Source organism: Tremella mesenterica (assembly GCF_000271645.1).
Source record: "Tremella mesenterica DSM 1558 unplaced genomic scaffold TREMEscaffold_2, whole genome shotgun sequence".
Classification (NCBI taxonomy): Eukaryota; Fungi; Basidiomycota; class Tremellomycetes; order Tremellales; family Tremellaceae; genus Tremella; species Tremella mesenterica.
Window position 1 is genome coordinate 2,346,696 of NW_006711226.1, and position 24,356 is coordinate 2,371,051.

Below are 24,356 nucleotides of genomic sequence, written 5' to 3' on the forward strand. Positions count from 1 at the left end.
ACCATGAACGAGGAAGGATAAAGTTAACAGGTGAAAGAGGACATAGGAAGAAAGACAAAACGTGCGACGAAGGACTCGAGAAAAAACATGAAAGGGAGAAAGAGAACGGACCCAGCGTCGGTAATCGGAAGACTTCAGGTGTCAAAGGCGGTGCGACGTGACAGATATCGTGGATGTCTATCACCTCGCAGCATTATGTCGGGAGTAACGGTGACAGAAAGGGGACAAGGGGACAAAGGGCAGCCAGCTGAGGTTACAAAATTTGGAAGAGGAGGTGGCGACAAGGGGGTGAGACTTTTGTATCGAGGTGGGTGGGGGGAGGGGGGGAGGGGAAGATGGCGAGGGGAGAGGGATTGGATTGATCGTGGTCATAGCGCGCTCGGACCACTCACCAAAAGCTATGACGCCCATGGCTCGGTTGGCCGGTTTTATCAAAACCCGATGCATTTGTAGCCAGCTGGTACAGTGCGTACAGTGTCTACTTTGTGTAAATAGCATACTCGTCGCCCAAATGCATGTAGGGATCCATATCGGACTGAACTCTGCAAGACTCTTGCACAAGTCCAAGATGACTGAAACTCGCCTCCATACGCGTGTCTAACATGCCTCGCGTCGCCAGTCGATCAGTTGAGCCTCAAAAGACAGGAGCAAATCGGATGATGTTGTAGACAGCGCCGGTAGCGATAAATCCAGCTATGTAGACGATATCGTCTGACTGGTGGCTACCACCTGCTGTGACCTCTCTGCCAGTCAACAAGCTCAAAGTCAATGCTGAATTGCTGCATGCTAACGCTGGCCCGCCCTGGTTTCCGTCGGAAGCTGACTTACCACGTGGTTCTCTCGTGGTTGATCTCCCCTTTCGGATCTCGGACATGTCCAATGATTCAAAAGATTCAAGATCTTGATTCGACGGGTTCACAAGCTGTGGTCAGCCAAAGCGTTGCCAGCGGTATATCTTCAGTCCCACATATCTATTCGAAAGCTTCGATTCATCATTGACCGGATCTCATTCACTGGATCACTGGATCACTGGCCCGCTTCTACAAAGTTGTGTAACACTTGTAACGCCCGTCCGTGCTCGACCCTTTCAGCTTCGAGCGTCAAAGTCTGAACAAGATGCCAGACCTCGATGAAGAGCTCAAAGTCATGGTAAGTCACACACTTCCATATATATTGACATACCTGACATATAGGCAAATTCCATATTCGACGAAATGCTAGATAACGTGTTACTTACCACCACCATCTCGGCTCATCGTGAGATCGTCAGGGGTAGATTACCATGTAACATCTGTCATACTCAGTCAGTACCCCGTCTCTCTCTTTTCATTGTCTTCTAGATCTCTCTTTAGGTATTTTAGGAGGCACAAAAAGTAATTAAAGAGTGGAGCCCATATGTACAGCCAATTGATGGTCAGTTGTAGAGGACATCAACCTCTGGTGCAAGAAACGCCGTCTCAAGCTGGAGGGTATTTAGTAGGACCTGAGAAAGGGACGGGTGGTGCTACTGGTATAGGATCAGGAAGTGGAAAAATGGATAATAGTGGGAACGTGTTTTTCGAATGTCTCGTTTGTCGAAGGCTTGTGAGTTTTTTTAAGGTTGGCAAACATCATATATTCCTTATCCTATGTTTTACTCACATTCCTTCTTTCCCTATACCCTTTGAATCCTAGTAGGTGTCCGGATATTATCTTCCTGGCCATGAACCTGTTTGTAGGAGATAGACTTATCTTCAGATCACTTCGAATCGTTACGCCCCTCATCTCTCTTCATGTCTCGGACTAAAAGGTTCAACTCGTCGTGGTGCCAGAGCAGCCGCAAACAAAATTCGATTAGGAACTACAGAAAGATCAAGTTCACCATATTATCAACCCAGTGAAGCAGGTTCAGAAGAGAGTGTGGCAAGTAAGAAAAAGAGTGAGTAATTGTTTTTGTCCTCACTCTATCCACTCAAATCACTCAAGAGTTCGAAAAGGGGCAAGTTTATTCATCAACCTCTGCGCCATCAGGGCATTCATGATATTTCCTTTCACGAGTTCCGAAGGTAGGCTCGAGGAACGTAAATACTGATAATAGAAATGAACGGTTCGAGTACACCAAATGGTATGAAAAGGAATAAATCACCTAGTAAAGTGGGACAAATAGGCAAAGACTTCATCCTGGTTCAGAAGTGGTATGTTTTTGGCTACTCCTTCCCCGGTCTGCTTCCCTCTCTTTTTTCTAATTTCGAATTTTCTCTGCCACACCTCGATCATAAGAGACAAACCGTTGAGAAGCTCTTCTTTCCTCGATTCGAATTTCTTCCTCGTTCATTTCACGTTTGACTATCAATGGAGAGATATTGTCCACTTGAACCTGATATACATGTGGTCGCTATTATGGTCATACGAGAAAACGACTAACTCTTAGCCACCCCAACCGGGTTTCCACGTGCTGCTCCTGGTCCGAGTAGATTAGGTCAACCTCCTCATCAACCTGATCCAGATTTCTCTTCCCCTATATCTTCCGTCAGTCCCGAAAAGAGTGTCACCTCTTTCCCGGATTCTTCAACCAGTAGTCAAATCCTTGGAAGTATCCAAGCTCCTGCTGGTGAGTTCGACATTTATGATGACTTGTCCTCACTGTTCTCACTGTACTCATCATCACCCGTCAAGATGAACCCAGCTGATGAACAGTAGTGGAAGATAGTGATGAAGATATGGACGATTATTGAATCTTTATTTTCTTTTGTCTTTGCTTGTATTCACTCATTTGCTTCAAAACTTATCATAGATCATTGTGTTGTCATCGTTTGTAGCGCATTTTGCATGAACAAAAATATGCATAAACTCTCGTTTATCTTCTGACGTCTGTCTGTCCGACACGAAGGATTCCAGTCCTAGACTTTCAGCCTGAAATCAGATGCATATTTTTGAATGGTATGAAGTTTGACACTCCAATGATCCGTGTCAAAATGTCGATGGATGGACCGCTTTTCAATCAGACGTCACCCTCCTCCTCACTCTCCACTTTAACATTATTCGCTACCCATTCCCTGGCCCTCTCCTTGGCCTTCTCTTGACCTTTAACATCACCAATCCTCATCTCTATATTGAGCCATTTCTTGAACAAAAACTTTGCTTTTGTGCTATTGAGTTTTCGATCGAGAGCACGATCAAACGCGGTTCTGAGATATAAGCATTGTACCTTCACAAAGGGTCTCTATAAAACCATGAAGCACATGACATCAATCCTCATATTCGTCTTATCGCCCGTATTTCGACACAGTGTCCCCGATGAGGGAGAGAGACCTTAGCCTCACGCTCTTCATCATGAGGCCACAGTTATTGACAGTATTGGCCTGAGTATGTAAGAGAGTGGAGAATGAAGACGGGCGACTTGGATGTGTTATTAGTGTGAATATGACCGAGATTTTAAAAGTATATTAAAGTGAGATGAATGAAAAATATGAACCTACCTTACAGCTTGAATATCATTCACTTTGGCCAATTGATCAATGTACACAGACCATAAATCTAATTTCTTGGGATATCTTTCTAACAGACCTTCGAACAATGTTTTGCCTCGTTCTGCGTCACCATGTTTGAACTCTAGCACTGCCATTTTTTCTATCATTTCCAAGTCTGGATGGATCAGCGTCTTTCATTTCATGTCTATGGCCATTCGATCCGCCAATGGATATAAGTCAGTGGTCGGTACAGAAATTTGGGCAGTCGTGAGATGGGCAGTCGTGTCTTGAAACAGGAGGTACATGATGGGGATTTATGGAAGAAGGGAAATGGCAAGGTGAAGTATGTAAGAAAACTGAGACCCTTACTCACGTTTACTAGATTCAAGTGACTTCATTGCTCTCGGCAACAAAGCCCTAGCTGATGCTGTATCCCCTTTGGCCAAATAATAACTAGCGAACTTAGTCCAAGATTCTGGAAAAGCTCCAAATTTCTTAACTGTCTTTTTATGTATTTCCTCAGTCATCTGCATGTCAGCTTGGTCACAGTGTCAAAACCACTTAACAGCTTACCTGGTCTTTACCGGCAGCAGTGAGAGCCTCAGCATATCTGATATATACAGTCCTCGCGTCATTATACTGTACAGCTTTTTTGAAAACCTTTTCCGTACTTTCCTCCGTCCCAAATCCCAATTCAAGATTTATCAATGCCATCCAGACGTTCAATTTCTCTCCTTCCTCTCTATAAGTGATCTTCTCCAAAGCTTCTCTACCTATACGTCGAGCTTTGTCCACTTCGTGAAGTTGTAATTGGAAGGACATGTACTGAATCCATAAGAATGAGGAATTGGGTGAAGCGAATAATGCTCGTTCAAATTCTGCTGAAGAAGAAGGTTGGTTGTCTGCTGAAGTGGAAGTGAGATCGTCCGCCACAGCTTTTTTAAATTTCGATCTGGAAGATGGGAGGTCTTCATCAGAGGCAGAAGACGAAGACGAAGAGGGAACAGGGGAGGGAGCTCGACCGGACCAATCAAATCCGGCAGAAACTCGGAGTGCTGTAGGTGCCACGTTGGCCTTCGTCGGAGATGGTTTGGGACTATTCGTTCGTGTGGGAGGAGCGGAAATCTCCAGCTAGAAAGGTCAGATACTAGTGGGCACTTCTGTGAGAGCAGAGAAGCTCACCACTATCTCATCGTCCGACTCGTCTTCTTCGACACTTTCATCCACGTCAATGTGTTCTTCCGAGCCCTCAGCCTCATGTACGTCCAAATCCTCATCGTCACCGTCTTCGTCCATAAGCCCATCCTCCTCCGATTCACTTTCCGCATCCCCGCCGTGGGTCATGGCTGGGGCAGACATACTTCCGGTTCCAGAGGGACCCATGAAGTCGTCGTCGTTGAAGTAGCTCGCCTTGATACCGAAATCAATCTTCCCACTCTCTCTATTCACACTGACGATCATCGCTTTGACTTTGTCACCGGGCCGGAACCCCAACAGAGCTTCGCTGACGTCCTGCGTAGGATCTTCAGACAGCTAACCGTCAGCAAAGTGACCCTTTGAACGACATACGAAGCCTCTCTTAGGCTCGTTGGCGTGATGTAGGATGGAATACAGATCGTGAGGAGTGACTCACTTCCGACTTGTGGCATAATCCTGAGACTCCGCTACCTTCAATGCGCAGAAACATACCATACCTTTCTACCCTCTTGACAACAGCAATAACTTTTTGTCCTTCTTTGAAATCGCTGAGCCCAAATTGAGCTTCACGTTTATGTCTCACAGTTGAATCTTGACGCAAAGTCATCTCGACTTGATTACGCTGTTCATCCACACTATCGATCAGCCGAGCTTCCGATGTAGAGCAGCAGATACGCACCTCAAGATTTTCCCAGATACCAATTGATTGACGTGGAAGTGTGATTCCCATTCTTTGACAAACTGATGATCAGCATCTCTTCATCCACATTGAAACGACTCACATCATCGAACAGCTCGCGAATCATTACACGTGCGGTAACTGTCCTTCCTAGAGCCACAAAAAGTCCATGGGCAGCAACATGCTTTACCAATCCTCTGATGCTCTGCCCTGACTGCAATTCTCCCACTCTTTCCACCTCTGGATCAATGCTCTCTGTCGCCTGGTCGGGATGAGCTCTGGATACTCTTGTGGAAAGTTGAACAGCTTTGCTAATTGGATCGATAGCCAGAACATAAGCCTTGATCTCTTCCCCGACTCGTAAGGGCCCATCGCCCTCTGCGATCTCGGCAAAGTCATCCGAGGCGTCACAAGGATGTACCACTCCCCTCACACTATGACCGAGCTGAATGATCGTTCCTACAGGCGTGTAGGAAGCCACTCGGCCAGATATTATTTGCCCAGGTTGTATGTCGCTTTCTTCTAACGCTGCCGTCGTATTGGAAACCGAAACGACCCCGCCCCCGCGAGTTGTATAAGCGACAATAAGAAGTCCGGTGGTGGGGTTCTTCGATACCACCCTCAAACCGTCGACTTTTTCGCCGACTTTGAGGTTCGACCGGAGCTCGTCGTCAGTCATTTTGCGCTGTATTGCCAGACTGCGCAGAGAGAGCAGAGCGGGATGTCGACTAGGAGTGAGGGTGACGAGAATCTGAGCAGGGTGGATTTCGGTGGCGATCCCATTGACGATTTCACCGACTTTCACGGGCACTTCAGAGACTGGATCAAACTTAGCTTGTCGAACGGATACGAAGATCCGTTGCGATTCGGGAGTGAGATCGATGACACGGACATTGACGGGTTTTCCGATGTAGAATATCTCGGCGATGTTGGCCACCACAGCTTCACTCGCTTCGGATTGAGGCAAGAAAGCCTTCATATCGCCGAAAAGATCCACTAAACAGCCTTTATCCAGGATTTTGGAGATGACCGCAGGGATGAGCTGACCTTTTCTCACATTCTCGAACTTGGTGGGAATGTCCAGGGGAGAATCTATGAGGGTCCTCTTGAGCGTCAAGACGACCCGATTGCGAGCCGGATCCAGGGAGAAAACTCGAGCTCGGACAGTCGACCCCGGTCTGAACCTCTTCTCAGGGTGCTTCAGTACAATGTCGGCGTAATGCAAAGGCCGAACAATTCCGTCGACGGAGCCATTTATATTGACAAAAAGCATCTGATCGGTGAGACGTTGAATCGTTCCCTGCGGATTCAGCAGAGGTATCTGAGAAGAGGGCATGACTGACCTTGAGGACTTGTCCTACTTGAAGTTCGTTCACCTGCATGAAAACTTGGTTGATGATCTTCCGCTCGAAACTGAAAAGCAGAACACCGTCAAGGGGCGAATGTCCGATGACACGTCCTCGATGCACGGTCCCAGCTCTGAATTCAGCTGTACCGGAGTTCAAAGCAGGTAGCCTTTCGTCAGACAAGTGACTGATCTATCATGTCAATCGAAGGTCTTAAGATAGTCGTGAGACCCACGTGAACAAAGCCATCTAGTCCATCATCCGTCCGACAAATGACGCCCCATTCTGGGATGATCCTCACGACCTTGAGAGAGTCAAACACCCGTCCTATTTCGACACCCTGTTCCAGAGGAATGCCGGTCTTTGTTGTCGGGCTCGAGAATGTGATTATATGAGGTAGCGCGGATAGTGAAAAGTGACGAGGATCATGAGAATTAGCTTCATAGATGACCCTCGCCTGCACCTTCTTGCCGACCTTGTACTTGTCGTCGATATCAGAGTCACCCAACGGCAGATGGGCTACTTCGATGGTCCCGTCGTAGAACCCAGAGATCTTGACGTTGAGACCACTGGGAACGACAGCAGTGATCAGAGCGATCACCAGATGCCCAGGTAATAGCGAGCCCACTTCTGAAACAGCCTTCTGCTCTGAACGGACAAGGGTTTGATGGTCGAGAGAAAGTTGAACGACTCGTCCTCCCGCTGAAGAGGCGCTGATAGTGCAAGGGAGCAATTGGCCGACCACAATGTGGAAATCTCACTCATCAGCTGAAGATCTGAGATAATGGGTAGGATGTGCGTACTATTCTTCTCCGCTTCGGCTTTGCTTAACCATCCTTCGACCACATTGTCAGAACTTTCCGCCACGAACTTCACACGCCAACCCTTATCTTCCTCCGATATGACCTCTCCGGTCACTGCATAACCGGGACTTAGATCTACACTGGCCACATCCGAGTTGACCTTTTCAGGTACCAGAGTCATTTCTACCCTAGCGGCCAATCTCGTAGTTTCGGATGGTGGATACTGAGAGGCGAAAGATTGACTTGCAGTTGGGAATACGGTCAATACTTTGGCAGGAAAGTATTGTCCCGGGGTGAAAAGACTACCGAGGTCAGGTGCGGATGATGAGTCCTCTTCCTCTTCGTCCTCTGATACAGACATGGCTTCCTCCGCAGATAGAAGACGAGTAAGGGTAGTGGAAATTTCGGTGATGGGTACATGAGCGAGCAAATTATTGGGAAGTGAAACAATGAGATGGAGTGGTAGTACGGTATGTATCCTTGTAAGGATTCTCATCCCTTCTGTAAGTCTTTTATAGCTGAGTTCTTCCACTCCTGTGAATGTCAGAGGAAGCACTGAAATTCTGGAGGTGATAAACTCACTTATGATGTCCTTGTCCCTCTCTGAGTGGTCCACCTTGACCTCGTTCTTCTTCAAACGCTTGATTTGACGTTCACTAACCTGATGACCATTACGTTTAACAGCAGCCGTAGACGACTGAGTATCAGATGCCTGGCCAATACAAAAAGAGATTTGACATACTTCAGCCTGCACCTCTGCGTCAGCCTCACGACGACCTTCCTGCAATGTTTGCTTGAGCTCAAGAGCAGTGAGGGTTGTACCTCCTCCTCTTGGAAAGTCCGTCTCCTCATTTTGTAAGCTAGACAAGAAAGATGGAACGGGACGAGGGGCGGTATTGGGCTTTGACGTTGTGGTGGATGAGTCGGAAGGACGAGGTCGCTTGGGCTTGAACCCCTCCGACTTGGAATTTGAAGATCGTTTACCAGATTCGTTGACCATTATGGGCAGTTAAGAGCGATATTGATATTCTTTATGAGAGACGTTAGCGTCGAGGGAGTATATGCTGCGTTGACACACTTTCTGAAGGATGAACAGCGTAAAGTTGTGGATGAACAAAATTCTCAACCGATCGGGGATGCTGCCACGTGCTAAAGTGGGGGGAGTTTTCCTTCTCCCTCCTCCGAGTCTCTAGTGATCTAGTATGAACATGGTGTTCAGGAAGTGCATAGGACATTGCTTTTCACGAGCTCGGCGACAATAATGAGCTCCCCGGGACCCCCTCCCAACATTCAAAACCCCTCGGCAGCATTCACAACCCCGACCAAACGCGCTACATTCGGTTCGTCCGCCGAGGCGGGTCCAAGTAGAGCGCGACCATTAGGTGCGAGTCCTGCCTACGTACGTTTCCTCTACCAACTCATTCACCGCCGCGATTGACACCTCTAGTCCTCCAGACGTCACTCTCTCTATGGTATAGAAGACAGAATAGTCATAGAGTGAGTAATACAAGTGCCTTCAGATGCCTATTGACGTGTCAGTCCAGGATCTCGAATTTGGAAAGTCGGTTTCTCCGGCGAACCTGATCCAAGAGCTGTCTTCTGGGCTCAGAAGGATTCGGATGGCCTTGATGGAGAGGCTTGGAATTTTGATCTTGGTTGTATAGATGGGGCAAGAGGTAATAGAGCCGAGGGGGACAGAATCGTAGGTTTAAGGATGGTGAGGAACGTGAGGGAAACATTTCATAAGTGAGTTTTAAACCACCGTTTTAGCCCAAGCTTACATGAACAGGTATCTGATGACCGATTCGAAAGCTAGGAAAGTTATAGTGCTGGAGAACACGTACTTGCCGAGTTATGTGAAAGATCACTTGGTCAGAGTCCTCTTCGATAATCTAAGAGTGAGTATCGAACTCCCAAGTGACGCAGCTGATTGAAAGGTCCCTTCGGTATCATTTACCCCTTCCAGTCTAGCATCCCTGGCGGCATGTGGGAGGATAACTGGTCTTGTGGTGGATTGTGGGTGGTTAGAAACTACTGTGACACCTGTAAGTCTTTCTTGAGCAGTCTTTTATGATGATCATGAATAATGAAAAACCAAATCATCGCGCTAATACCACCTAGGTCATGTTCTCTCGTCCACTTCTTCATCTGGCTAAATCCACTACTTTGGCTGGTAAAACATTACACGACCGTCTACGTCTTTTGATTCATTATCATGCTACCTACATCGTTCCACCTGCGTCGCTCAATGAGGTAGCGAACCGTATCAGACATCAACCAGTACCCATGTCGATATTATCGGATCAGATCATTGAACGGATCTTAAGCGAGGGATGTCTAGTTGGAGATATACCATCCAACTCTCAGATAGAAGAGGACGACTCGATGGAGCCGCCAGTGATTGTCCGAGCAGACGTAGATGAAGACGAAGAAGCACGTTTGGCACGGTCACTACGACATAAATACCAGTCATCTTCATCTACAGTGGAAATGAAGTCCAAAATACCTCCTCCGACGGGATCACCCACTGACATGGGCTATGGAGATTTACTCGTGCCCGGCTGGATTCGAGAGCGTGCGGCCGAGATATTTTTCGAGAATGAAACGAATCGAGATGATGAAGCAATCTCGATACCTCAACTCATCCTCAAGTGTCTTTTGAAGGTCAGTCTGCTACAGCTTCTCACCCACATCATCGCTGGATGCTTATATGACAGCTGCCCGTCGATATACGAGCAACGGTGATCCAGACAATTTTGGTGACTGGAGGAACGGCTTCTCTACCCAACTTCATACCTCGTTTACGCGATTCCCTTCTAAGTCACCTTCGACCCTCCACTACGTCTCCTACTCCCCCAGCTGATATTTATGATCTGAAAACCTGGCGTATGCGGAATAACGAACCCTACAAACCGTTGTATGGTCTGCATGACAAATTGAACATTATCAATGATCCCTTACCTCCAACTCCATCAACAACCAAAGCTCCACGTTGGGTCCCCAGTCTGATGTCATGGGTCGGAGGTTCTCTCGCTGGGTATGTGTAGCTTCTTTGAGGTCGTGAGAAAGCTGATGATGATAGAGCTTTAAAAACTGGTGGGCCGGAAATATTTAGAGAAGAATACGACACAATCTGTGCCGAAGCCATGACTCGCGCTGAAGCGTGGACAAATGCTCAAGACGAGGCGCAAGTGGAAGAGACGGCAGGAGTGGAGTTGGAGGTTTTAGGACCAGGTATGGCTCTCATTGGTTTGGAAGAACATAGGAAAAAGGGTTGGAGTGAGGTTCCTAGAGTATCAGATTGGTCTAGGACCGTACCCGCGGTATGATATCATGTTGTTTTCAAGTGCCGTCTCATTTCTTCATTGATGAACGCACGTGTCAAGGTAAGGTGGGACACTAAGATGGATCCCCCTTCGTAAGAGGTTTCTCTCCATTCATCCCTCTGTGTAAATGTCCTGTCGAGGAATTTGAAATCACATCATCAGAACAGCTAAAACCTCTGACGATGAGGAGAAAAGAGATGAGCAACATTTGATTTGTCGGCGACGGATACACGGAGTCGACGGATTGAATGATGCCAAACTTCCTTCTACAAATTCTAGATGACACGAGAGACACAAATTTGACTCCGCCGGCCGCCGGCGGCCGTGTGAGGATCGGCACTCTCGGCGCGCCGGCTCGACCCTCGTGTCCCTGACCCTGAACTCGGTGATCGTTCCTGACCGTTGGCCACTGACCACTGATCAACTGATACTTCCTTCCAGCTGACGTGAAAGTGTTGACAGATCACAGATGCTTGACGGTCTACAAATGGGGAGGCTATCGTCTCTCTGCTAAATGCTACATTGTTGTAGACCTAAAATTTGTGCACAGAAGGCCCGTATGCACAAGAGATACTGTATATGTAGGATAAGCGAGACAGGGAAAGAGACCGAACGTGCCCGATGGCGGTCACTGACGATCGCCACAAGCCTCTGACGATTTGGCAGATCCCATTTGTCCCATCATCATGCATCGTCGTATTCGTTTGAAGTACTGTAGTTGTAAAAGTCCAAGTCAAAAGATAAATTCTGACAGACCAAAGAGCAACACGAATCTATACTTATATGAGTAAACCCGCGTGGGAAAACCTCAAGGGACAATGAAGAAAGAAACTTTCTATTTTACTCGGTTATTCCCTGAAAATCTCTCGTGTCATTTTCTCTTTCGTGGGGGTTGTGAATATTACTTTTCACATTTTCATGGTCAAGTTGTAGTGACAGCTCTACAGCTGCTTAGCTTGTATGTTTCATTCTTTCATTCTTGGTCAAAACTTTTCTTCAACATCATACTTTGACCAACCGACATTTAAATCATCGTTATTTCGGACTAGTTCCCTGATCCCTGACCTCTTGGTCTGCGCATCCTCTCATCTGAAATTTCCCACGCGCCGATACAGAAATCTCTTGGTCTCCGAACTCTCCGAAGAACCTGATTCTTCAGTCTTCCTCACTGCCGGCTGCCCCTTGGACCGAGGATTAGAGGAATAGAGGGCTAGAGGTCTAGAGGGTGGACCGACAAAACGACGTTTGACCCTTATCTATTACGCATCTCTTCATTGCCACCATTCATCTATCATCTCTTCTCCTCTATATTGTCGTATCTCCGAGCCGCATCATCGGACTCTATCTCAACTGGATTGACAGAGTCGGCAGGGACGGCTTCTTGATCCTATCAAAAAGACTCAATTCTTTCCAACATCAAATTGCGATTTGGTCGAGGGAAAGATCTAGTCATATCCCCTATCATTCCATTTATCGATTTCATTCTACCTTTTGATTCGTCATATTCCACACCAAGACGATAGCATCGAGTGGATAAAAGATCCGAACGGGAAGATTTGATTGATTGATCAGCGAATAGATTACGAAAGGTTCAAACGAAAAAATATATACCTAATCTGGGATTTAGGACAAAACGACTACGACATACGACTTCTGTTATACGACATACGACATACGAAACGGCATCCATTCGATTGCACTTGATATTCTGATTTTTTCAACATCCGGGTTTGCGGAATAACGTGGAGTTAGATTGGAACTGGCAGTAAACGTGATAAACGTGGAAGGAACAAGAAGCTTTGGAGTATCAGGAGTGATATCATCGAAATTTCTGGTGTTCTGGACTTTGGACGTGAAGTTGTCCAACCGCCTGAAACGGGTGAGTGATAGTCATATCTTCCCACTCCACACCTTTTACGATCTGTTGTTCTCGGATCTGCGGACTATGATTCCACGTGCATGCCTAGTATACACGTCAATCCTTACACATGTGGATGTTGTTGGTGTTCTCAACTCACTTTGATATACATATCTTTCTCGTCTATCTTCTGGTAACGTCGAATCCCCCAACTTTCTTGTTTTATCATCATCGTCACATCTGAATCACATCTTCCACCCCTTCCGTCTAGACTCTTCTTTCGTAGACATTCTCGCCCATCTCAATATACCTCATGATTCCATCTCATCAGATCCCAAAGTAAGTGGTCTACAGACCGATTAGTGGGATCACTCCTCTATCTTCCCTCCTCAAACACAGAAGGATGAGAACTACTAGATTTGGCGTTCGTGATGAGACCACGCCGTGCGGATCGTTCCTCCAGCCATTGCGGCTAGACTGTTGTTTTGGTATTCTGGGGCCCATCATACGTCTGTGCTCTTTATTCTCACGCCTTCGTTTTCCATCGCACGGCCCGCGGCCGAAGTCATCTCTCCGTCTCTTTCTCATGTTACTCATCCTTCCCACTATGAGTAATACGCTGACGCTACTCTTCTCATGTATCATGAACCATCATCCCACACACCAATATAATATCTGATCCACGGTGTATCCATCTCTCATCCACAACCTACTGCAATCCGACAATCCTCATGCACAGCTCACGCGCTGTTATCTCCGCCCGACGCCTCCGGAAGACGGACGATCATCTTGTTCCTCGTCGGACACCATCACAACAATCAACCCCTGATATCCGAGTGACAGTGATAGGTAAGCGTCATCTCTTGTTCTTCTTTCACCCGTTTCACCACTGCCTCGTGTTTTTCTGAGATGTTGAATCTGTGAGTCATTAAAGAAAACTCGGACGTCGTGTGGTACCTTTTTTGTCGAGATTTTTCCCACGCACCGACGAATTTATCTGTCGGGCGTCTGTGATCGTCAGCTGTGCCTTCCCTTTCTTCCTTGATATCGCATTTGTTTCTCTTTGTCTTAAACCGGTTAAGAACGGGCCCCACACATTCCAGAGCGCCAGAGCACTCAGCTGTGGCGTTGTTGTTCACACATCCTTGCTTGACCATTTGCACATTTTCATCTCCGTTCTCCGTTCCTCTAGTTAGTTGTGTGGGGGAGGTATGCGGGGGTTTATAATCGGATATATCCCCACTGTATTTGTACCTCCTTTGAGCTCAGCCATCATCACAGTCCCGAACGATCTATCTCAGCCGACTACGCGTGCTCCTAAAGTACGCTCGGGGCTTGCGTCCTCCGCTTAGTACATACATTTACACACAAACCCTGATCTTCCTCTCCCACTCCAACTCTTTTTTTTTTCTCCCCTCTTACCTTCTTCTTCTTCTCATACACCTTTCTAATCCTATTCCTTACTTCTTTCATCCTATAATCCCCTTCCTTGTTTCCGGGTTCATTTTTCTTCCCTTTGTCTCATTTCACGATCTTGTGACGATCTTCACGAATCTCTCCTTGCATCCACTTTGAAATCTACTCCTTTCTTCCCGACCTCTTCGGCCAACTAAGCCTTTGACACCTTTCATACTTCTTTTCATCCCTTTCCAATCCCATATTCTCCAACACGTTTGTCTGTATCGATAGACGAAAATCAATGTCATCTGGCTGTCTCATGTTGACTTAGATTGGGTTCTGTCAAAACATTGTAATCTGCTTTGCTGTGCGGAAGTGGTAATCAGTACGTCATCGATCATTTATCCCTCAACGTCAAATAACACTCGATGAGATGAAACATTCGAACGGTGTATGGTGTATACGGCGTACAGCGTCATGCTCGGTCTCCCTTTTATTGCGATCGTGTTTAGGTCTCCTTCCCATACCGGCTCGTCTCCCGTCTTTCCGGTTCCATTTACTCACTCGCTCTCCCTCTACGCTCTCTCATATTGATTGACCTTTGTTTCTCTCACTATTCTTCGGCATCCTTGCTTGTTTCATTTGTCTCGCTTTCCCTTGTTTTCAATCTTTTCGACATGGGTGGTGTACTTCCAAAGGTTAGACCTGCTGACACTCTAGCCACTTCGATGCCATACGCTACACCTACTTCCCCTTCCCCCCTCCCCTCTCCTGTCAAGGAACAAACCTCGTCGCGGTCACGCTGGACATACCCCACCATCGACGCCGGTCCCAGCACAGCCACAGGTCCAATGCCTCTTATACCTCGTCGAACTTCATCCAACGCATCCCCTGCCACCACACCACGTCGTATCATCCCTTCCATGTCACGAACACCCAGTATGGGAGGGTCCACACCTTCAACACCCTCAGCATCCCGTCCAGTCGATGGATTACCTAGAAGAGCAAGTGACGAAGGTCCATCTGCAGTTCCCGGTCTTCCTACTTCCGTTAACGGTGATGGTAGTCTCGGTCTTCGACTTCTTCCCAGTCCTGCAAAAGGAATCAGTTCTCAAAGACGCACAAAAGATTCCATGAGCTCCACTTCCACTCTTGACTCTTCTCTCCCCGCTACACCTCAAGACGACATTCGCGATCTGCCTGTGCACATCGAACACATCGAAGACCACGGAGACAGTCGTACAAAGGAACCGCGAGGTGCTCACAGCGTCCCGTTTCCTACCTTTGAACCAAGTCTCAAGCCCCACCATCATCAGCATGTAATCGGCAGAGCCTCTCCTCCGAGACCTGCATTGGCCGCTCGTAGATCTTCGGCTAGCTCTCATCGAGGCAGTGGCACTGGTTCTTTACAGATAGAATTCCCTCCTCATCCTTCCGAAACTGGCAGAAGCTCTCCGCGACCGCAAGAACATCCTGTGCATCAACATCAACACTCCCTCCTTCGTCCAACCAGCAATATGATCCGTAAGAAATCAGGAGAGGTCGTCAAGTCGTCTCTCAAGCAACGATCCGCTTCCACTCCCGACCTTACTCGCCAAATTCCTTCCGAACCTCCATCCCCAGATGGCTCTGTGAGGCAATTCGGTGAGGAGAGGTCGAAAAGCGTCAGGTTTGCTGGAGGTGATGACGCAGAGGACGGGGTTTTAGAAAATGTCGTGGTGTTCCTTCGTGAGCAGAAAGTCACGGCGATCAATCGTACCCCTGGTGAACCGGGCACCGGAGCTTCCGATCGGGATACGGACAGGGACACGGATAGGGAGACGGAAAATGATCTCGACACGGACACCGACTTTGTTGAGTTCCGCACGCGACGCAATGAGGCAGCTAGAGCTATCGACGAGGCCCACTCTATCCAGCTAGACGGCGGTAGTCGTGTGCCCAGACTACGGACAGACTTTGGACCAGAGACGAAGGAATTGTTGAAAGGCGAGAATGTGATACTGGAAAGGGTGGAATTGGTGACGGGTCCAGGTCCACTGCAGCTGCGTGGTACGGCTTTGGTCAGGAATGTTGCCTTCCAAAAATGGGTTGCGGTGCGCTTCACCATGGACCATTGGCAGTGAGTACCTTGATTCCGTGCAAGCGGACGAAGCTGATTGAGCAGAACAACCTCTGAAGTTTCTTGCACCCATGTGACGCACATCCCATCCGCTACTACCTATGATGAAGGATGGGATCGGTTCAGCTTCGTTATCAAACTGGAAGACTACCGTCGCAAGCTGGATGAACGTCAACTGATCCTCTGCGTCAGGTTTTCTGTTGATGGTGAAGAATGGTGGGATTCGAACGACGGCATGAACTATTCGTTCACATTCAAGAAAGCCCCTCGACGGCCTATCCGACATTCAGGTCCTGCTGGCATGGCAGGCGGTTTCCTTCGTCTCAACGATCCCGCACATACCACACTGCCCGGCCTCAAAGTACATCACCATCGACCTGTCGCGCACAGCGATCCCTCCGGTCCCAAGCATTGGTTATTCCCCAAACATGGTAAACATCCAGGAGAAGAGCCTATCCCACGTACCGACTCTCCCTTACCTACCCCTCCTCCGCCAGTCGCTTTCAAAGCCCCTTCAGTCCCCGATGTACATACTCATCTGAGTCTTTCGAAGTATTGCGCACCTTCTCCACCTCAATCACCCCCTAGAGAGATCAACCTACCTTCACTTGTGGCCTCTCCAGCTGAATTGATCAGTTCACCCATGACCATCATCGGCGGACAACCTGCAACCCGTGCTTCGCCTTTGCAACATGAGAGAAGGTCCAGTTGGAATGGAAAATCTGCCAGTTGGGATTCTTTCGCCAACGCTCTTGAAAGTGAGGAGAATGGACCACCCGACGATATCTCGAGTTGTTCTTCGACAGACGGAGAAGCTACACCCGTGGCCTCTGGATCCAGGTCACCGACAGGAGAGTTAGCTGATAGTGGAGAGTCGTCTCCTGATCGTCCGATGCTCAGCATGAAACGATCCACCAATAATCTTCAAGCCTTGGTCAGTGATGATGCTGGTCTTATGACTCCTCCATCATCAAATTTGTCGTCGCCTCCGACGCCACCCCGACCCAAACTACCATTGTTACCTTCACCATCCAGCTCGACAGTGTCGACAGGTGAATCGTCGCCGATTCATACGATCAGCTCGGATTCTTCATCAGCGGACTTTGCGAGTTTTGCAAGTCGTATGCAAGCGGGAAAGATGAAGGCTAAGCAGTTTGGAAGTGATAGTTATCAAGAATTTGTGAGTTTTCCCTCACTTTCATTCTTCGATATTTTTATTGTCATGCCGAACCTCCTTCCCACCATTCGCTCTCACCTAAACATTTCCGCCTCTTTCTACCTTGGTATGCATAAGCTTACGAGTTCATAACTATCATGTCTATCTTTGAAAGGTCATGACTGACAACCAGCTGGACAGATTTTGTTTCTTCCAACCCCCTTCCATGGCCACACCGGACAACACTTCTCATTTTCCTCCCAAAGGTAATAATACCCCGGGTCAAGCATCCCCTCAAGGATTCCCGTTCTTATCCCAAACCAACTCCCCAGCCAATACCCCGACACCCAAATTCGAGAAATCTTCAGCGGGAATAGCAAATTCTCCTCCTCTTCCAGCACAATCAACACCTCGTCCCTCTCCCCAATTGGTCCCTCGTGTGCTCAGAATACCATTCCAAGCTCCGAATCCACCTGCGCAAACTCGGGCGTAAATACTGCATTGTCTTCAAGAACTAATCCAATCACGAATGTGTATATAGTCTAAAGTCTGTCAACCTCATCCTTTTAGGCCGAACACATATCGGTCCACTTGTTTATCCGAAGCCATTGATTATATTTGTGTAAAGCAATCATACCTTTTCCTACAGTCGGTATAAGCATATCGGTCGTCAAGAGGGAAGAATGAAGAAATGGTATTTCATATCACCTGTAAAAGAGTCTGCGGATTTCGCTGAACAGCGCCGAAGAGGCAAAGATCAAAGATTTGAACAAGAGTAGATGGGATTGTTTTGTCATGTTTGTGATGTGTTTGCATGATGTAGCCAGATAGATGAATTGTCGTTTGCATCGAGTTATCAGCTTCTAGCCTCTTCTTCTCCATCTTTTCTCTTTCTCCTCTGGTTGCAAACTCTCAAACTCGCTACCTCTGACCAATGTATCATGTAGCATACTGAACACGCGACGATCTGAGGTAACGTAGTGAAACCTCCTCCAGCAGACGAGCGAGAATCTTGGCGGAGACCGCCGGCCGCGGGGGTGACACCGATCGCCGGTTGCGCTTACTCGTTCGTACTCCACCTCGTTCCAAGCATATCCTTCTCTCCTCTTCCCATCTACTCTTCTACTCTTCTCCTCTTCTCCTCTTCTCCTCTTCTCCTCTTCTCCTCTCTCCGTTCTCATTGACTACGTTGGGGAATCAACGACCTACTATAGGAGCAGAGATCTGCATTGAGACGCTCGAAGAGATAAGGGAGCAACACATAGAGAGGAAAGATCGAGATTGAAGATAAGTGAAGATGTTAGGTCTATTAACAAATGTTATCACGTCAGTCCCTTTCGTCTCAATCTTCTTCCATTCATCCACATCAATCCACCATGGCTCAGTTACTTTATCGCTTTGAAGAAAGAACAGGAAAGTACTCCTGACTGTTTGATCAGGACAAAGATGATGGGAGAGATGGGAAGACAAGAAAATAGAAGGAAGGATGGATCACAAAGGGACAACGAGTCATATTTCGAACATGAATGGAGATAGTCATTTGGTCAGGTCATGATAAGGTACATGTCGGGTAGAGTGATTAGGGCATGATAAGGTACATGTCGGGTAGAGTGATGGAATGAGATAGAGATCATCTGCACAAAGTGGATAGGAAGTTTTGCCCAGTTGGAAGGTGGATACGGATTTCTGCACACTTGGAGTTGGCATACAGAAAGATTGGAAGGCTCGACCTTCTTACACAAGGAAAGAAACGGAAGAGCTGATTTATAGAACAACAGTATGTTTCCTTCATCCTGCTTATGCATCCTACAAGGCCTTATCATTACCCGCATCGAGTGAACAAGGTCAAGGACAGGTGGAGAGATGGTTAATGTATTGGGCAGTGTTGGGAAGTTGGACTGCTGTTGAGAGTGTCATAGGATGGGGTTTTACTTGGTAAGTCGGGGTAGTGATCACAACATCTTCCTCCTCTTATTGACGACCCTACCCTTGACCCAGTCAACACTGATGCTAGGGAGAGTGGAGAGGAGTTCTGAAGATTGGAATGATTGTAGTGGAAATATTAGTCTTGCTAAGATTTAATGGCAAAGCAAGTCGTCGAAGGAAACTCGTGCATTCCATACGGGCGGTCGTCGATCGATATGATGATGCAAAGATCAGGAGTGTTGGCTGATACGCAGGATCCCATTCTACAACATCATCAAAACTACCATCTTCGTTGGTCTGGCTTTACCCTCCTCAGGGGTTAGCTAGCTCGCTCATCAAATTCGATCAAGCTGACGGACAGGGCGCCGCATATATATATCATACTCACCTCGCACCGTTCTTTCATCAATATGAAGGTGACGTCGATGCGTTTTTGGCTTCTTTGAAAGGAAGAGCTAGTACTGCTTTGACTGAAGGTTTGGGATGGGTTTGGGAAAGGGCGAAGGAACAGTTGAATGTGAGTTGTTCATGAGTCCCTGATGGCTCTTCTACCATGCTCTCATCAGGAAAAAATCACTTCGTTATCATAAAACCACACGGTTCCGTCTTCCATCTGAGATGTTATGTCTTTGTCTATCGCGTGTGGATAGGGAGCGGAGATGTGAAGTATGCGATTCATATGCTCACGCTCAGGGCGCTTTACCTCCTCAAGGATTCCAAGTCGGAACACCAGGTCAACCTCCCGCTTACAGCTCCCTTGGCAACGCTCAATATCCATCTGACCCGACACAACCTCCCACCTTGCAGGATCCAGCTTCTGGTGCCGTGCAACAATTATACCGATCTGTCACTCATTATGCAGGCAGGCAAGTCTTTTTTTTCATTTCCCCTACTCGGCATCCGCTATCACCATGCTCAATACAAACCATCTACTCCTGCAAACCGCCCTACACAGTGCACAATACATTCTTGTGTGTTTCAATGAGACTTGTTTCATGGGAATGATACAGATCTGACCTTTAGATACATGCCACTTGCCATCTCAGCCCTTTCAGCCGCCGCTGCATCCACACGTAATCCCATTCAACCTCCCGTCCGCGCCACCCAAGTTCCCGAAAGTGTAGACATGCCAATCCCCATCCCAACTCCACCAGTCCGTACCGACTCTTCAAGCTCTGCTGAACTACGTTCGAGAACATACCAAATGGCCTCTCAACTGAACCAAGCCATCTCTTCTTCTCGAATTTCCAGTCAACCACGTGCCATGTCGGCCTCTTTACCCGTAGATAGACCTCCGTCACAGAACAGTTCAGCGGAAAGTCTAGCTTCACGTTCTTCAGCAAAATGGGTGGAGAGTTACGAACATGTAGCAATGGATGAAGCTCGTGAGGCTGAAGGTCAGAGACCTGGAGTAGGGAGAAGAAGTTCGAGTTGGTGGGGTTGGACAGGTTCCCCAGGTAAAGAAAAGGATAAGGCGGAATGAATGGCGAAGTTTTGTATAGTATTTAAGATGTATGTAGGATAAGGTTATTGTATTGAATTAGTATGAAGTGTGTCAGGTATGACTTGGGCTGTTCCACTTTGCAGTCGCAAGATGTTTGCATCATCAAGGAGGAAGTAGATCTTTGGTCATTGCCCCCGATGCTTGTTCCGGAGGTTCGGACTTGCCGAAAGGGGAAGGAAGGAAGGTAACTAATCTATCGGCCGTCGCAAGATGACGTTTGAAACGATTCATTTTCCGATCTTACAAAGCAACCGTCGTCCACCTTCTCACCGCTTTCCTTCTTCCGTCACTTCTTTCTTCATACAAGTCACATCCATCCATCTACTCTACAGATTTTCTCAACTCGATCCTTACTAATTCTTTCGTCACTTGCTGGACAAGCAATCCTGATTTAACATGGTACGTCTCCATTCCTCACTCGTTCTTACTCTTCCACAACCCATCCTTTCCATAATGCTTAAGCACCGCAACAGCAAAACGATATTCTTTTTGCTGGAAGATAATTGTGGATGGATTATAAGTGACTGAGCTAACGAAGAACAGACCGTCACAGCCCCCGCTCAAGTAGAAATTCCATTGGACAAAGTGAGGTATTTCTACAATGTCAAGATGACATGTACTGGTTGTTCCGGTGCTGTAACTAGGGTATTACAGAAAAAAGGTGGTGAGTTGAGGGTTCATTTCTTATCTCTTTTTTCAATTATATTCATGAAGTCGGGATTTGTTCTCGCACATTCACCCTTCGCTCGATCCCTGTGAAACTTATCCCCTTTCATGTGTAGTTCTTTCCACCGTTCTGTGTTTCTTCCCTCCATCTTTTATTGTTGGTTCAGTACATCCTCACAACTTTTACCTCTTGACAACATTCCACCTTTCTCATAACGTTTGCTCCCTTACTACATCATATATAACGTCGCAAACTCTTCTCTTTACAACTTAAGAATCTCCAGAATGTACCACTACCCATATGACTCTGGACCATGTCGGTCTGTGCGAGGAATGATAAAGCCGTTTGCGATCGGGAGAAAAATTTGTCACCCGAGTATGGGGTCAATATTTGGAAGTTAGGTTTGAAGCTGACACATCTTCTTATTTCATATTCACCCTCAATCTCTATTCCTTTGTAACCTCCGCTGTTCAATCTCATTTTGCCACCCACAGTCGAATTTTTCGTTTCCCTCGAAGGACAATATGTGGCCGTATGGGGTGACAATCTCCCTTCGGAATCAGAAATACAAGAATGTATCAAGAAGACCGGAAAGCCAATCTTGAGTGCACAACTCGTCCCTGCTGGTGAACCCCTGCCAGCACTTCCTCTTGTTCCCGTCGCTTGATCCTCCGACAATCCGACGGAATTTCATTCACAAATCTTTTCTGTTCGTTTTTCCATCCCTACCCCCGACGATCTCGTGATCTTACCGGTGCTGAACGAGTTCGAGTCGACTAGCGAGGATTAGAAGGGAGGAATCTTGTATTTTGATAAATGATAAAGATATGCATTTTTGTTGTTACAACATTCCTCTTTCAGATACGCACAAAATAACCCTTTGTAAGATACAGACTCCAAAATCTATCATTGTCCGATCGTCAAGTTTCATTCACTCTTCTCTCTCATCCCAACTTGGTTCGATTATATCGGGCATATGCCCCCAATCGTTCTCTGGAAAAAGAGAAGAAGGTCGAGTTGATTTCCAATCATCATTCATACCATCGTCACTCGTATCTTCCTCAAACCCGCTGACTTTCCACTTCATAGGACCCTTCGAAGAAGTAGAAATAGAAGTGGAAGTGGGAGTGGGAGTTGAAGAGATGGAAACAGAAGTCGACGATTCATCCCCACAACCACAATCATAAGTCGCATCAAGAGTCAAACAATCGAATTCAGGTTTTCCAAGTCGAGCATTGACAAGGTTATGAATGTGACATAACCATAATGAAGCTGATTTTCTGGATGACGTCTGATGGGTCAATATCAACCACTTCATATAATCTCCTTGTCTCACACGGTGCAGATCTTTGGGGCAATCATGTCGTCATCGGTGAGACGGGTCAAAATCAGATATCCGTCCAAGGGGCCTTGGACGAGTCAGGTCAGGGTGAAAGATCGGGTGGTGATGGCTGTGAAAGGGAGACCGACAAATGGAGAGAGAGAGTAGAGAAGGTGATGGAATCGACTCACTTGAGGAGGATATTCTTTTAATAATAATTGAAACTCTTGTGCACATTCACCACAGGGATATAACCTTGAGAATAGATGGAAATACGATTTCAAAGCTGATCTATCATCTGGTGTTGGGTTCTGTTCTTGTCAATCCTTCCTCTTCTACTTCTGACACCTCACTCGAGTGTCCTTCACACCTCACACCTCACACCTCACACCTCACACCTCACACCTCGTTGATATGAGAGATAGATGAAGAGCCATCAAAGAGAAGAGCCCAGAACTCACATCTGGATAACGTAAAGTCATAAGATGTAAAACTCGCCACGCCGCTCTTCCTAATTCGGCTCTGAACATCAGCAACGTCTCTCTTCTCAACGGAACCTCCTCCTCATCTCCTTTCCGTTCGAATTCACCCCCTCTGAGTCAGAGACGCCTCCACTACGACATGAGCATGAGTGACTTTGGTAATAATCGGTTTTTGAGGGAATTGATTAACTAGGTCTGAAAGACATTCCCATATCGGACCCACTTCGCAGTCTCATTCCCCAATTTTGGCATGATAACCCCTCCACCGACCACTTCATTCATCCATCCCTTCTCCCCTTCTGCACTGACAGGCCGATCCAAGATCACCTCATCCTCCCAATCTCTACCTTCTTCAAGTTCATAATCCGGCTTTATGGGTGGTCGCCAATGCGGACTGTCAATGCCACCAGCTTCGTACGCTTCCACAATGTCGGTTGGTGTTTGGGCAGGTTGAGGGGATGGGTAAAGAAGGTAGAGGGTTGGAATGGCTAGCAGGAGGAAACAGAGGAAGAATAGACGTGTGAAGCGGGTAAGATGGGACATGCTTGTTTGCTCCTACACCTAGTCGTAGCTGTTGGGGGATAGAGAGATGAGGGGGAACGGAAGGAGAAAGGAGAAGGAGGAAGGAAGTGATCCTGCCCATATCGGTTAGTCGGTTATCTAGAGATGTTGGTTCGACTTTCTATCTCGACTGGAGAACAATTGGCACTGCATCTGAGGACATCATTTCACACGGTACATGAGGATATATGCATATGTTCATCTCTGATCTCTTCGTCTGCGTGCCCCATCTCATCACATTCGCCGTCGAGAGAGATATCGTTCCCCGGCGGAGACCCTCAAGAGACTTGACAGCTCGAGATATAACCATCATCTATCAAATCTGGTTCCCCAGGTAACTTGAGATTAGGCAGACCCCTCTCCATAGCTTCCACAGCCTGAAAAGCAAGTCGCGCGACACCCTCCGTGAATGATTGGCTGGGTGAGTTGGCCATCCGCGTCGTGTCATGATCAGACTCGGGACGCGGTATCAGGAAAGTCTCGCAGTGATAGCCCAGCATCTTGACCAGTTGCGGAGGAAGTCGACGGGCAGACTTTTCGTCGGTAATGAGGTGGAGATGCCAG

At 47.3% G+C, this 24,356-nt stretch overlaps 8 protein-coding genes across 8 annotated transcripts in view; 5 read left to right on the top strand and 3 right to left on the bottom strand.

Moving 5' to 3' along the window:
* The window catches only part of TREMEDRAFT_60613 (uncharacterized protein), a gene marked incomplete at both ends in the record, with an annotated part of 4,689 nt that extends 4,278 nt beyond the window's left edge, over window positions 1-411 (bottom strand). Inside the window, 2 exons of the mRNA XM_007002809.1 lie at window positions 112-177; window positions 393-411. Coding sequence (XP_007002871.1) covers window positions 112-177; window positions 393-411 — 85 coding nt within the window. The remainder of the gene's footprint in view (window positions 1-111; window positions 178-392) is intronic.
* Window positions 412-1,116: 705 nt separating this feature from the next.
* Window positions 1,117-2,714, top strand: TREMEDRAFT_60614 (uncharacterized protein; the record flags this gene model as incomplete). The annotated part of the gene is made up of 7 exons (XM_007002810.1): window positions 1,117-1,149; window positions 1,194-1,303; window positions 1,419-1,584; window positions 1,738-1,918; window positions 2,078-2,200; window positions 2,411-2,590; window positions 2,677-2,714. The coding sequence occupies 7 exons, from the start codon at window positions 1,117-1,119 to the stop codon at window positions 2,712-2,714; spliced, it is 831 nt and encodes a 276-aa protein (XP_007002872.1).
* A 266-nt stretch (window positions 2,715-2,980) lies between these two features.
* On the bottom strand, window positions 2,981-8,474 carry TREMEDRAFT_27162 (uncharacterized protein; the record flags this gene model as incomplete). Its single annotated transcript, XM_007002247.1, has 12 exons — window positions 2,981-3,167; window positions 3,459-3,624; window positions 3,823-3,987; window positions 4,034-4,545; window positions 4,651-4,961; window positions 5,062-5,281; window positions 5,326-5,387; window positions 5,429-6,625; window positions 6,669-6,863; window positions 6,907-7,427; window positions 7,475-8,005; window positions 8,114-8,474. The coding sequence occupies 12 exons, from the start codon at window positions 8,472-8,474 to the stop codon at window positions 2,981-2,983; spliced, it is 4,428 nt and encodes a 1,475-aa protein (XP_007002309.1).
* A 261-nt stretch (window positions 8,475-8,735) lies between these two features.
* Window positions 8,736-10,803, top strand: TREMEDRAFT_28085 (uncharacterized protein; the record flags this gene model as incomplete). Its single annotated transcript, XM_007002358.1, has 8 exons — window positions 8,736-8,873; window positions 8,922-8,946; window positions 9,019-9,220; window positions 9,264-9,372; window positions 9,412-9,519; window positions 9,596-10,138; window positions 10,192-10,511; window positions 10,557-10,803. 8 exons carry the CDS (start codon window positions 8,736-8,738, stop codon window positions 10,801-10,803), a joined length of 1,692 nt encoding a protein of 563 aa, XP_007002420.1.
* A 1,340-nt stretch (window positions 10,804-12,143) lies between these two features.
* Window positions 12,144-18,195, top strand: TREMEDRAFT_73389 (uncharacterized protein). The gene is made up of 5 exons (XM_007003087.1): window positions 12,144-12,679; window positions 13,398-13,507; window positions 14,777-16,175; window positions 16,221-17,355; window positions 17,525-18,195. The coding sequence occupies exons 3-5, from the start codon at window positions 14,785-14,787 to the stop codon at window positions 17,822-17,824; spliced, it is 2,826 nt and encodes a 941-aa protein (XP_007003149.1). The 5' UTR covers window positions 12,144-12,679; window positions 13,398-13,507; window positions 14,777-14,784; the 3' UTR covers window positions 17,825-18,195.
* Window positions 18,196-18,707: 512 nt separating this feature from the next.
* On the top strand, window positions 18,708-20,740 carry TREMEDRAFT_60618 (uncharacterized protein; the record flags this gene model as incomplete). Its single annotated transcript, XM_007002811.1, has 6 exons — window positions 18,708-18,748; window positions 19,102-19,266; window positions 19,512-19,575; window positions 19,619-19,774; window positions 19,951-20,228; window positions 20,281-20,740. 6 exons carry the CDS (start codon window positions 18,708-18,710, stop codon window positions 20,738-20,740), a joined length of 1,164 nt encoding a protein of 387 aa, XP_007002873.1.
* A 612-nt stretch (window positions 20,741-21,352) lies between these two features.
* On the top strand, window positions 21,353-22,074 carry TREMEDRAFT_20118 (uncharacterized protein; the record flags this gene model as incomplete). Its single annotated transcript, XM_007002187.1, has 2 exons — window positions 21,353-21,422; window positions 21,923-22,074. Coding segments are annotated over 2 exons (222 nt in total), but the record flags the coding sequence as incomplete, so codon positions are not given.
* Window positions 22,075-22,587: 513 nt separating this feature from the next.
* On the bottom strand, window positions 22,588-23,510 carry TREMEDRAFT_23431 (uncharacterized protein; the record flags this gene model as incomplete). Its single annotated transcript, XM_007002200.1, has 4 exons — window positions 22,588-22,719; window positions 22,941-23,060; window positions 23,211-23,271; window positions 23,455-23,510. Coding segments are annotated over 4 exons (369 nt in total), but the record flags the coding sequence as incomplete, so codon positions are not given.
* Between the last annotated feature and the right edge of the window lie 846 nt (window positions 23,511-24,356).

Excerpts from the sequence above, each read along its gene's own strand:
- TREMEDRAFT_73389 (XM_007003087.1), top strand. The coding sequence starts at position 14,785 with ATGCCATACGCTACACCTACTTCCCCTTCCCCCCTCCCCTCTCCTGTC. Across the intron at positions 16,176-16,220 it reads TTCACCATGGACCATTGGCA|AACAACCTCTGAAGTTTCTT; the intron begins GTGAGTACCTTG and ends CTGATTGAGCAG. Across the intron at positions 17,356-17,524 it reads GTGATAGTTATCAAGAATTT|CTGGACAGATTTTGTTTCTT; the intron begins GTGAGTTTTCCC and ends ACTGACAACCAG.